We start from the raw sequence: 13,261 nt of genomic DNA on the forward strand, positions 1-13,261 counted from the left end.
ACACACACAATATATATACAAATATTCCTCAGCACAAGTCCATATGCAGTTGTCATTATATAGACATAATTTAAACAGACAGCACGGTGTTAAAATTAACAGAGAAGGGAGGGCTAGAGCAGACATTTAGTTAGGATGGTGATTGGTTTCACTCAGCCGAAGACCACAAGGACCTTCCTATAAGCCTATTGCAATGCTCACAAAACTCCACCATCTAGTGCAGACCACTTTTAGGACTGGTGATAACCTAACCCTTGGCTACATCTACTAAATATTGACTGCATAACATCTTTCAACAGCTTCTGCTGAGAAAAGCTGCAATTTCTGAAACTTTTTCCAGTAATAAGATTTTTCTGGTGGTTTCAGAAATGTCTGGCTTTTCAAGCCGAATTCATTACACACATTTTTCAGAACACATTAACTGCAACAAAAACTAAGGAAGGCATTTCAAATATCAGTTAAAAAATAATGAAAGCTAATATGAGACTAGGCTACAAGTTCACAATTATCTTTTCTTTTGAAATACTTATTAAATTTGTTAAGTATGTGTTACAAAATCATGAAGAGTCACAGGACCCCACCCACATACAGTGATAACATTTAAATACCCTAATGCAAATAAAAAATGGAAGTTTTCAGATATTACAAGAATCATATTGTATACGGTAAAAATTAGCCAGAAAATATACAATGGTACAATAACACCATTCATTATTTTTAACCGACATGTAGATTATAATACTAAGCATAAACCACATTGAAAAAGGACACATACTATTCACTATTTTGGCCAGTAATTTCTTGTTCCTCTTTTAGAACTTTGAACAAAACAGTTCAAAGTACAGCACTTTAATCTGGCTTAAAATGCTTCTGCCTTTATGTCCTTTGCCAGAACTAAAAAAAGAATAAATGTCAGTGAACAGGTAATAGAAATAAGTAAAAGTTAAATCAATAAGCTGGCAAAATGAATTTCCGTGTAGTGATGCTAACAACCACTCAAGCAGAACCACTAACTAATGCAGCCCCGCGTTGCTAACACAGTAAAGACACGCGGCACCTACCTGCTTGACCAGTGGTGACGCTAACAGCTGCAAAGAGCCTCTGCGATCGGCTTAAGTCAGAAACTCCATTCACAGCTTCGACTTCGAAAGTGTAATTTGCATGGGCAAGCAGGTCCATGACAGTGACATAGTTATCCTCCAATCCCGTCTGTTGGGGCATGTATCCAATGTTACTTCCACATGGAACACATTCGCCTTGCTCCCAACTGCACCGCTTACACAATATTCTGTAGGTGACATCATTTCTTCCCCCGTTGTCTGCTGGAGGACTCCATTCCAGACTTACAGTGGTTTGATTGATGTTGAAAATAAGGTTCTGTGGTGCAGAGGGAGGCCCTTTGGAAGCCAAAAATAAATAAATAAGCAGGCAAATGGAGAGGAAAAATGTATACAAACAAAATGAACAATGGCATGTATATAGGATTATTAGAATAAAATGGGAAAGCCAGAAGAATGGCTACCATGATGTCTTTCATAGAAACAATGCACTGTCTTCACTAGAGAAGCTGTAACACTTGGCAAGAGGCTTTGTTATTTTCCATTCAATGTTGAACAAGAACAGGATGCCAACTGCCTATCTACTTTTGCTACACTCATTCACAGTGTTTCTCCTAGGCAATTAACACAGCATGCCCATGGTAAAGCATTGTGTGATTGTGTAGCTTTCCTTTGAACCATATAAGAATAAACACACTTATTTCATTCACAATATGCTGGAGAGTGACTGAGAGCAATGAGTGAGACTGCCTTCTACTTGGGCCTCTCAAACACTCATTGATTGAAGCACCAATATGTAAGATTGGCTCTCTTGTTTATCACTAGAATTGTAGTTCGGAAAACACAATTATTTAGTCATATTTCATACACTCCACAGCCAATAATTTGCAATATTTTCTAAGGGATACCACATATAAAAGAGTCATTATTAAATGATTCTTGGTTTCAAGAGGTGAAATGATATTAATGAAATTACATTACTTCTTAACTGAAACTGCTTATGGAAAAGCTTACAAATATGAAAAACTAAAAGTTTCAAACTTAAAGCCTGCCTTGATTATTTCTTGATCTCATGACTGGGTGTTACAGACCAATGGAAAGGAAGTAAACGCCATTTTTTTGTTTTGTTTTGTTTTGTTTTTCTGGCTTGAACTTACTTGTGCATGCAACATAGGGAGGGTCCGAAGGAGCTCTGTAGTACCCATCTTCACATTCGCATCTTGAGGAACCTTCCCGGTCAGAGAAACTGTGGGTTGGACAACGGGAACACTGAAGATCTTGGGAGGAAGATTTGTAGAACCTGCGGCCACAGGCTGGATGGGAAGCAAGTGATGAGAGAAAGTGAGGAGAACTAGGCCATTACTGTTTAATCTCAGAACAGTCTTCAAAAAGAAAACCAAGATATTGGATTTCTTTTGTGAAACCTTCCATGAGCAAATACGTGTTTTAATATATTCCAGCAGTTCAATCTCACACTAGATTTTAACATAAAATGATACAAACAAACAATACCAAAGAGTTGCTCCTGCAGCTGGGCTCAGAGCTGGGTTAGCACACCGAAGAGCAGGGTGACTAATTCAAGAAAAAACAAAGGATGTTTCCATCAATACTGGAACTGAAGAGCAACAATAATGACAGAGAAACTTTCCTCTGCATATGGATGAAATGCCTTGCCCCAAATTTCCAGGGAATACAAGCTTTAAGTTGAAAACATACAATTATACAGCAGGCTCGCCTCTGAGATACAAATGGTTTTGGTACAAGAAATACTTTAATTCTAACAGCACAGGAGGACTTATCATCAGGGAGAGGGGAGCTGCGACCTGAAGTGGCTGGTGGTCCTGAGCAGAGGAGAACTGATCATCAGGGAGAAGGGAGATGCAACCTGGAGTGAATGGTGGTCCTGTTTCTCCTGTGCTACAATGAGTTTCATCCCCAAGAAGCCAGCAACTGTGCCTGGCAAAGAGCAGAGAACCACAGAAGCTAGGATTCGTGCAGCTCTTAATAATCTTGCGTGTTTCATGTGCATCTATAAATTTAATTCATGTTATAATATATACCTATCTTGTAAACAGTGTTGGTTTCTTAAAATCTAAATAATATACTTTTAAAAATTTCAAAACTGCCCAGAAAAATATCCAGAATATTATCCAGAGAGATAACCAGAAACAGCACAATCTCATTGCAAATTAAGATCCCCCACAGTCTGCTCCACTAAATTGTTTTTTTTTCAGTATAGACAAGTGAAAAACAGGAACAGTTACATTAGACAAAGACATACAATGCATCCTAACACATTCTCAGTAGCAATTACTACACAGAAAACCCCTCCAATATAAAACTACATCAAAATTAACAACCCATACAGATTTGATCGTGCCCTATTGAAGGATGTTAACTGGTAAGAGTCTAGCATAAACTTCACACACAAACACACACACACACACTCATGCACGTGCACGCACAAACACACACATTGTTCCTTGGTAAATGACCACTGTATCTTGCTTCATGTTCTATCTGTATACAAAGATCAAAGATGACGTGGGAGAAAACAGAGCAGGCACTGCTTCGGTCTGCACCTTGAAACACTGCCGTTTAGGAATGCCAGAAAGAGAGTTCTTGACAATGTATTGTCACTTATTTATTTTTAAAGGAGAGTAGTGGGAAGAGAAAGAACTATGGAAGTCTATGGTGACACTATGATTTGACATTTAGCAGATGCAGGCTTTCTGGTAGCAAACTGAGGCTAACTAGCGGAATCTCTAAGAATTTTCTCCCATTTTTTTTTTAATAAAGGGAAACCCCCAACAACCCCAAATTAGAAAGTGAATTTCTTCATGAACATTCATGATGTTGAGAATGTATCTTATAATAATCTAACGTTATGAAATTTAAAAGTCTTATTGCTCATCTTTCAAATTTCATTACATTTTATTTCCCTTTTAACAGATGGGAAAACAGATTTGAGGGAAAAGTAACCTGAATTCTTCAAATAATTCCTCTTCCCTAAGTTAAAACTAGATTTAGAACACAGGTCTGCACACACACACAAAAAAAAACGTAAGTTGCTCACAAGAGTCTCATTTTAGTGCTGCCTCTCAAGGCTTTTAGTTATTCTAAGTAATTTTCAATCGATCCTTATTATCTTGTTTTTAATATACCACTACTAAATTACTGCCATTGTTTTAGATTGGAAGTCTATGTGCCAATACTCCAAAACACTTTTATGAGAATATTAAAATGATGATCGCAACTTTACTATGAAATCTGGCACTACACAATTATGAAATGCATACATGGCTATAATTAAATAGAGGCATTACTAGAAAATTGTTTATAATTATTTTCCTTGGAAGTAATGTTTGGTTCTGTGCAGGTAATACTGGAAATGATAAGTTGTAATAAGTGAGTTCATTTAAGCTCAAAGGAAACTATCAATTTAGAGTCATTTAAAATAAGTTCAAAACCTTATTTTAAGGGTATTAAAAAGAAAAGCAAGAGCATGTGAGGGCAGGACCTGAATCTATTGGGAAAACAGAGAGCAAGTAGGTGGGAAAACCTTGGGAAGGAAGCAACAGACAGTCTTAAAATTAGAAACTCAGATAAGATATCTATGTAAAAGAGCTAAAGTCAAATACCAATGAGATAAACTTATAAAGTAGCCTGTTCTAGAATACACATGAAAGAGAATTCAGTCTTCTGACTACAGAAAACATCTGCACAGGAACTCTGGCCACTTTTCTCTCTACAACAGCCTGTGGTTTTCTAAGATGCACTAGAAAGATTTGAGGGATACTCACTGCAAATGCACATGGTCTTATAGAAGAAAACATCCTAGGAACTGGGAACCAACCTTTTAAACACTTTTCCTCCATTGCTTTACTGCAAGTCGCTTATGGAACTAGAACTCAAAGAAAACTTGAGTGAATATGGTGTGCATTATTGTAACTTGTTATGCCATATTTGCATGCTATCCCTGGGAGGTCTCCTCTTTTCTGAAGGGAAACAGAAGAGGAGGAGTGGATCTGGGGAGAGGGAAGGTGATGAGGAAGGATGGGAAGAGGGGAGGGGAAATTGCAGTTGAAATGCAACCCATGAGAGAATAATTTTTTTAAAAAAATGAACATACTAATTTAATGTTCTGCCTTTTTAAGCCTTTGCTTTTTATAATTGAACATGGATTTAAAAGGCATTCATGAAGAATGAGGTTATGTATAAAATATTGTTTCAAATATTTAATTGTCTTTCTAAGAATAAACTCTCACCTAGTTTAATGGTAGTTTTCTGTGTTAACACAAAGTCCTGAACTTGATTCTTTTGACTGATTTTTTTTCATCTTGGGCCTTTAATAAATAAATAAGTTTACTACCCTAACTCAATTTTTGTATGCTAAAGTAAGTTTTGCTTGTTTTGTCTGTTCCATAATTAGAAAACCAGACCCAAGAAAGAGTCTAGGAAAGTTCTATATACTAGACTATAAACATTTCCCGTTACAATATATCTACAAAATTTTATGGTAGCATACAATAAGATCTTTTGTTTGCTGCCATAAAATAACTAAATTTTATTATTCATTTTTTAATGACAATATACCCTTCTATATAGTAAACTTTATACAAATAATTTTTCAACTTAAATTCCTTAACAAAGTTAAAAAGCAATCCAGTTACTTATCTATAAAATAATTACATAAGAAAAATAATAATGCACTTAACGTCCAAACACACACAAAAAAAGTATTTTAAAAGTTGATTCCAAATCTTTGTATTCAGTTGCGAGTCTACATTCCTACCAATCACATTACCACAGTTGCCTTCTCTGGATTCCAGGTGTTAGAGCAATGAGGGCCCTGGCCTCTGAGTTGATTTCTGTCTAATGCAGTCAGCAGAACAATCGTAGCTCTGTTTTAAAGAATGTGTGCTCTAAATGAACATTCCTTAAGTCCACAGAAAAAAAAAAAAAGAAAGAAAGAAAGAAAAAGAAAACACCAAGCATTGTTCACTCTGCTCCAGGCTAAGTAGTAAGGTAAAATGGCTCTCTCCCATCCACACTAGTGTTCAAATATAAGGATGGGCTTGGTTCTTTTAGTTTGTGACCTATGGAGGTAAACTTAGGGAAAGTTTACCTAATTATTTAGCAGGTAAACAAGGCTGGAACACTGACAATCCCAACGAACATGTTAAAGTGGAATGTGGGACATTCCATGGTGTCCCATTCATAGACAAAAGAACCCCCAGGAGCTAAGGACTGCCAGAGTAGGAAAGTCAGCGTTTTCTAGGGATGAGCACCTTTACTGGTTGTTCAAAGCAGAGTGGTCAGTCTTGAAACGCACCACCACCAAAACCAGACTCAGCAGGAAGTATTTAGATCTCTCTCTCTCTGTCTCTCTCTCTTTCTGTGGGTGTGTGTCTCTGTCTCTGTCTGTGTGTGTGTGTGTGTGTGTGTGTGTGTGTGTCTGTCTGTCTGTCTGTTTGTGTGTTAATAAAAATTAAAGAAAAGGAAGCTATCAACTTGAGGAAGGATGAGAGGGGACTGAGGAAGGATAAAGGGAGAAAGGAAAGAGATGAGTAAAGTGATATATAATTCTATTTCAAATAAAAAATATTCTAATAAATAAATAAATACCCTCTTCATACAATCTTGTCCTAGGAAATCTACAGAACTCAAGAATCCTCTACAGTCAGGAATAACTTCCTACTTGGGAGTGGGCTCATTTACTTTTTATTTCAGGCATACTTGACATAACCCTTGACATTTAAACTAAAAATCCATATCTTGTTTGGGGATTCGCCCTGACTGTACATTAGGAAAGCTTTGAAAAAAAAAAATGCCTTGACTAAATCACAGTTACTGACTCATGACTGGGACCTAGATATTTTTATGTCTAAAATTATTAATATCTATTCACTCCATGAAATGACAGATTTAGGGGCTTGCCGGACAAGCATGTAGGCCTGAGTTTCATTCCTAGAATTCCCATAAATAGCAAGGCTCAATGATCCCCACCTATAATCCCAGTGCCAGAAGGTGGAGACAGGAGGCCAGCTACCTCAGGCAAACTGGGAAGGTCTGTGTTCAGTGAAAGACTGTTTCGAAGAAATAAGAACACCCACCCGCTGAAAAAATGGAAAGCAATCCAGCAAGGCACTACGATTGACTTCTGACTTTCACATACACAGGTATGCATGCACGCATGTGTATACCACAGAAGCAAAAATTTAAAACTGTGGCAGGTTTCATTTACGGCAGTTTCGTGCACATTTATCACAAACTTTGCTCATATTTGGACATTTCCATTTTTGAAAGTCAATCAGCTGTTCAGCGTCAACATTCTGAAGGTCCTAAATTGTCCCTAAAATTATGGACATTCAAGTAAAATACATGACAAGAATGAAAAAAAATCTTATCTTTAATTACAAGATCATGACTTAAAATAAAATACTACCAAAAGCATAAAGAGATTTTTAAGAAATATTACAAAATTAAAACACACATACAAGCCAATCGAAGAAAGTAATAAATGAATACAGTGAAACTAAAGAACATATATAATAACAAATAATAAATGTTTCTTCACAGGAGATATATAAATGGCTAACAGGCACACACAAAAATCAAAGATGTACAACAGCATTAGCCATTATAGTAATGCAAATCAAAGGGCATTATTGAGACCCAACTACACCAACAAGAGAGGATAAAATTGAAAATGCTATTTTTAAAAAGGCTGGAAATTGGTATGAAGTTGAGAGATGTTCATGGGACAGGCAAAAGAAGGAGCAGAAGGGGTCCTGGGGTAGATAGTATCTAAATACATTGTGTTTAGATGTAATAAAATATTTAAAATCCACCAGGAGAAAATTAACTACAAAAGAATAACAAGTTTTAGAGAATAAATAGGAAACAGAGTCAGTGACTCTTCCGTGCCATTGAGTATTTAATTCTTCAAATGGGTAAAAGTAGTTACTCTGAAATGTAATGGAATATTATATATTCATCAAAAGACTAAATTCTGACACACAGAAAAGCAAAAATAACCTGATACATGCAAGAATAAAGTTACAGAACATTACACATGCAAATTCATTTATTTGAAACACCCAGCAGGTAAGTATCAACATTAGAAAGGATTTAAGGCCATTGGACGGAGCAATAAGATGTAGTGAGTGTTTGTTATTGGGAACTGCTTCTTGTTGATGGTCATGACAAGGACCTAAAAGTAATTTGCAGCGCCTACAGCTACACCACAATCTTCAATTTTGAACTTCAGTCGCCGCGCGTTATGGTATATTAACTGTATTACATTATAGTGGCAATAATACAGCTTCAAGTCTAAATGTTCCAGCAAACAAACTTTAGAAAAAAACATAATGTTTTCTCATAAATTCTTTTTCAGCCAATATACTCTACATGCAAACATTTTATAATATATTTACATACTTATACGAAATAACTAACAAATTTCTAAAAGCTTACACCATTAATGTCCTTCCGCATATGTTCACTCGGTGGACAGTTTACAGTTACATAGTTTAGGTATTATCTGAGTAGACACTTGACATGTAATAGAAATAATGAACAGTTCAAATTTATAATTATGGATTTATAATATATGTTTAATTTAATTTCTACTTCTTTGTTTTGAGATGGGGTCTATGTAGGTCAAGCTAGCCTCAAACTCACGGAGTAGCCAAGGTTGGAGTAGCCTCTAACTTCAGGTCCTCTGAGTCTACCACTGGACTAATTGGATTACAATCATGAAGCCCCATATGCCCTGCTGCAGGGGAGTCTTTGAATACATCTATATAGTTGGTTATGAGTGAGCAACTGACTGCATCATGCACCTTCTCGTTGTTGCCCTTTGAGAGGGAAAGGCTGTTTGCTTCCCCTGCGTCACCCACACTCCGGCTTCTTCTGAGCTAATTGAGTAAAACTAGATTCTTCTTCCTCAGGTCTTACTTCATTTCTAGACCTGTGATTTTAAGCACAATTGAACATTTTCTAAAAGAATGGTGTGTGTCTGTGTGTTAAATATGAGGCTTTGCAGATGTTTCCGGCCACAGTAACACAGCTGCAAAGAGTTTATTAATTATGAACTAAAGGATTGTTCTGTAATTGAAACTTTCTGGGCTTTAATATTATTTTAGAATCTATGTACATACATAGTCGGCACTCTAATGAATGCCATCATTTTATTTATTGCAGATGGATATTTTGCCTAATTCAGAACAAGCGAGTTTGTTTCCATAGGAGCTTTCAAATATTTGTGTCACGTTAATATCCCTGCTTCCATAAGGCAGAGGGGAAGCACAGCTTGCAGAAACAGTCCTCCCCCCTGCTCAAAGTGCTGACCTCATCTGGGAGAGACAGATCCAGAATCTGTATTTTAATCCTATTGACAGGCCCGCAGTGGGAATAATTACAAAAGTCGGCCTGGAATCCAGACCTCCTGTCACTGATAGGCTATGGTTTTTCACATTGAGAATGAACAGCGGGCAGGGAGGATAAAAACAACATGATGTAATGAACATATTACTGTCTGTGAAGCACCATCCGCATTACCCTATAACTAACTCACAAAAAATGTAGAAAAGAGACCATGAAGGGTATTCTGTTCGGGAAAGCAGGTACTAAAGTGTCTGGAAACAATTTCAGATTTTTAAGACTGAGAAGAATAATTCACTGCAGGGGATTTAGTAAGTGCATGATGTCTGTTACTTATTTTGTGTATTTAATTGAATATTTACTGTATTTCTGTTAAAAGGTGGGAACAAAAAAATCAAGCTTTATAATGTAAATTTGTAAGATTTGTAATGTAAAAATAAATAAATATTGTACGTAAAGCATTTTTTAATTAAATGGATAGAATATGATAAAAGTGATAAGTTGCTATGTTTAAGCATTCTTTTACCAGAATACCATCATAATTAGGGCATCACGATCACAGTGGTAAGAAAAATAGAATAAAGCTGTCAGGTTAAAATGTTCTAGTTGCTTTTTGTCTTCTTTATTTTCCTTACAAATGCTGGCGCATGACAGAGAGGCAATGTGATGCAGAGAAAGTGGATTCGATTTTAAACACCTGTGTTCAGATCTTCCTTGACCACAAGAGAGCATGTGCTTGAGGGGAAATCATTTAACAGTAGGTTTCAATTTCCTCTGTTGCTTTGTTATGAACTCTAAAATACTAGGCACTAAATGGTTTGGGGTTTAGTTGTCTTGTTTGGATTTATTTTTATGACATTACATATCTTTTTGGAAACAGTTAAGAATAGCTTATAGCAATCATTTACCTGGCAGCAAGTGACTCAGCAACAGAGTTAATTGAAACGCTGTCTTTAAAACCATGCATGGTCCTATTACATCTCCCTCACACATCACAAAAAGTGGTTTGCAAAGGCAGGGCATTTGGCTTGGTCTTTCAGGGAGAGTGTGGAAGAGAAGGGCTTTCTTGAATGTACACACCAGTTTCCCTTACAGTCCCTGGCTGTCTATCAGGTCTTGTCTAACACATTTAGCTCTCCTGAGGCACTATTTAAAACCCTTTTCCAAATTCTGTACGCTCTTATCAGCTCATGTAGATAAAGGTGCAGAAATGTCTTGTTAAAAATCATATAGAGTATTAAAAAGAAAAAAAATCAGGTCTTACACGAAGAAAGATTAAGAATCATACGTCCTGCCGTTCTGAGTCCCATGCAATACCATCCGTATGTCATAGTCTAGGACTGCACATTCTCACTCTCCTTCCCTCTGTCCCTGCCTCCCTCCCTCCCTCCATTCCCCCAACCCCTCCACTTGCAAGCTCCAGTGTGCTTAAAATTAGTTAACCAGGAATGCTCAGGATTTGGGAACTGTGCTGAATCACCGTATTACTATGGTTTTCTTATGGGCCTTAAACCCTTAAACGAGGACAGCTCATTTATCAAACTCAAATATTCATCTGTAGTAACTGAGTGGATGGCTTATTGGATACACAACATTATTTCATTCTCTGAATGATTTTCTTTACTCCATGTGATTGAACAAGAGGCTGCAAAAAGGAGATTTCATTACAGTAGGGATTCTAGTTAGGGATAATTTACTGTACTATAGCATTTATGACACCGTCAAGGTTACGTCCGAATATTTCTCTTATATTCATTTTAATACCTACCACGTATTTTACAAATTCTCTTGTATTATTCATTCATTTTATAACAAAATACTGAGAAAGGTAAGGCAATGTAGACTACACACCAAAATACCTAACTTTTATGAGTGAGAATTTCCCGTTTTTAATTTTTCATTAAAAAAAAATGTCTCAAAGGCTAATATTTGTATTTTAGGACTGGTGAAATAGTTCAGCAGATAATGAATGGCACTTGCTGCCAAGCTGAAGACCTGAGTTCGAGCCCACATCATTTGAGAGAATCAACTCCTACAAGTCGTTCTCTGACCTCTACACATGTGTCACAACATGTACACATACATATAACGAATAAATAATAAATTTTCGAAAAAGTTTAAATGACCAACCTTTTAAATTCTACATCCATCATTGTTTCCATCTGTTTCCATACAGCTGTCAATTGAGCTGAGGGTTTGACTCCTGGTAGAGTACTTGCCAGGCATGTCAGGCCAGAGGCTAAGTAGTCAGCGTGCACAACCTCCCCAATATGAGGTTGGTTTCTGTCGCATTTACTATCTATGTGAGCTTTACAAATTTGCTTAAGTTCTTGGGGTCCAATTTTCTAATCTACAGTAAAAATACAGTCAGCTTTTAAAAGACCATCATGAGTTAAAAGAGATAGTGAAATGACGGCAAGGCATGGTGCTTGACACGGAATAAACACACAATAAATAGATAACAACTATTATTTTGTTTTATCCATTTCTACTCAAGTCTTTGAGCTCATTCAGATTTCTACGAGATAAGTGCGAGGCCTATCTTCTATCAGATGTGCGTTTTACACAGCAAGAAATTCAAAGAGTTAACCAAATGCAACCAACTGGTTTGTTCCCTGATTGGCTAATTAGTGTGTGCCACCTGTATGCTCACTTCTGTGCTAGGCGATGGAGATGAAGGCTACCTTTACAGAATAAATATGATGACCTCTAAAAATAACCCATCGCCACACTGACAAGCTTAATATGTCACAATCAGATAATGAGTTTATGTGCACAGAATTTCCAAGAATCAGAAGAAATAGCTTCTATAAATTATGTATACTCTACCTTACCGTGCATATTTTGCAGCTGCCCAATTATCTCTGATTTCAGTGGTGAACAGAAACAGTAAAGTTGCCTTTGTTGCCAAAGCCATAGCGTTTTATCAACGTGAAGTGAGAAAGAGTGCAAAGAGCCAAGCTGGAAGCACATGAAAGACTATTATTGACCACTTATATTTAAACCAGAAGGCTATTTCTGACAGCTATTTGCTTGGTTTTCAAAGAGGCTCTTGGTGGGAATGGGAATAGCAAAAGAGTCAATAAGGGCAGATTACCTCACTTTTACATTTCAGTTCAACAAGGAATATAAACATAAACACAAACATCTATAATTTGCTTAAGTTTAAGAAAACCATTAACTCAGCAGAAAGAAATAAAATTAAACTATTCTTGAGTATTCACCAAAGCTAGTTTGTCTCCACATGATGTATTTAGATTATACATATTTACAGAACCTGTCTGCAAAATACAAAGCCAAAAAGAGAGCCATTCCTAGCAAGCAAAGCTCGACACAAAGCAGTATAACATGAGATTTCATAATCAGTTTGTGAGAATAATTTTAAAAAATGAGTAAAATAAGCATAAGTGAAAGCTATCTTTACAGCTATTTTGTGGGGTCTATGTTTGCCTTATTTAGGCGATTATAAAATGTGAATCAATGCTAAGTCTTGTGAAGCAAATACCCCTAAAGCAGTTGGAGGCCGTTTGAACATGTGGAGAGATAAATAACCATTTCTGTTGTGTCAGGGGAAATTTTTCTGAAGATCATAAAGAAATCTGTTTACCCTGAAGCAGGACATTTTAAAAAAGATGCATCAGGGTGGTGAAGAGGTTCACTCATCCTTAATTCTTGGAAATAAAAGGCAGAATAAATCTTTACCAAAAAAATTGATGTTGCTTGGCACAATGCTTCTTTCTTTTCTTCAAAAAAATATGAACTAGCTACAAAAAAATTAAAAAAATAAAAGAATAAAGAAAGAAAAAAAAAGAGAA

The 13,261-nt window shown here is 36.4% G+C and overlaps 1 protein-coding gene across 7 annotated transcripts in view; it reads right to left on the minus strand.

The window, feature by feature from the left end:
* Epha7 (EPH receptor A7) overlaps positions 1–13,261 on the minus strand; it is a 152,936-nt gene that overhangs the window by 93,373 nt on the left and 46,302 nt on the right. For all 7 annotated transcript variants that reach the window (XM_057790224.1, XM_057790223.1, XM_057790222.1 and 4 more), the window contains exons 4-5: positions 2,216–2,371; positions 1,062–1,397 (exon numbers count right to left, since the gene is read on the minus strand). In XM_057790224.1, the coding sequence (XP_057646207.1) occupies positions 1,062–1,397; positions 2,216–2,371 (492 nt within the window). The remainder of the gene's footprint in view (positions 1–1,061; positions 1,398–2,215; positions 2,372–13,261) is intronic.

The sequence above is a fragment of the Chionomys nivalis genome, chromosome 16, assembly GCF_950005125.1.
Source record: "Chionomys nivalis chromosome 16, mChiNiv1.1, whole genome shotgun sequence".
Taxonomy (NCBI): domain Eukaryota; kingdom Metazoa; phylum Chordata; class Mammalia; order Rodentia; family Cricetidae; genus Chionomys; species Chionomys nivalis.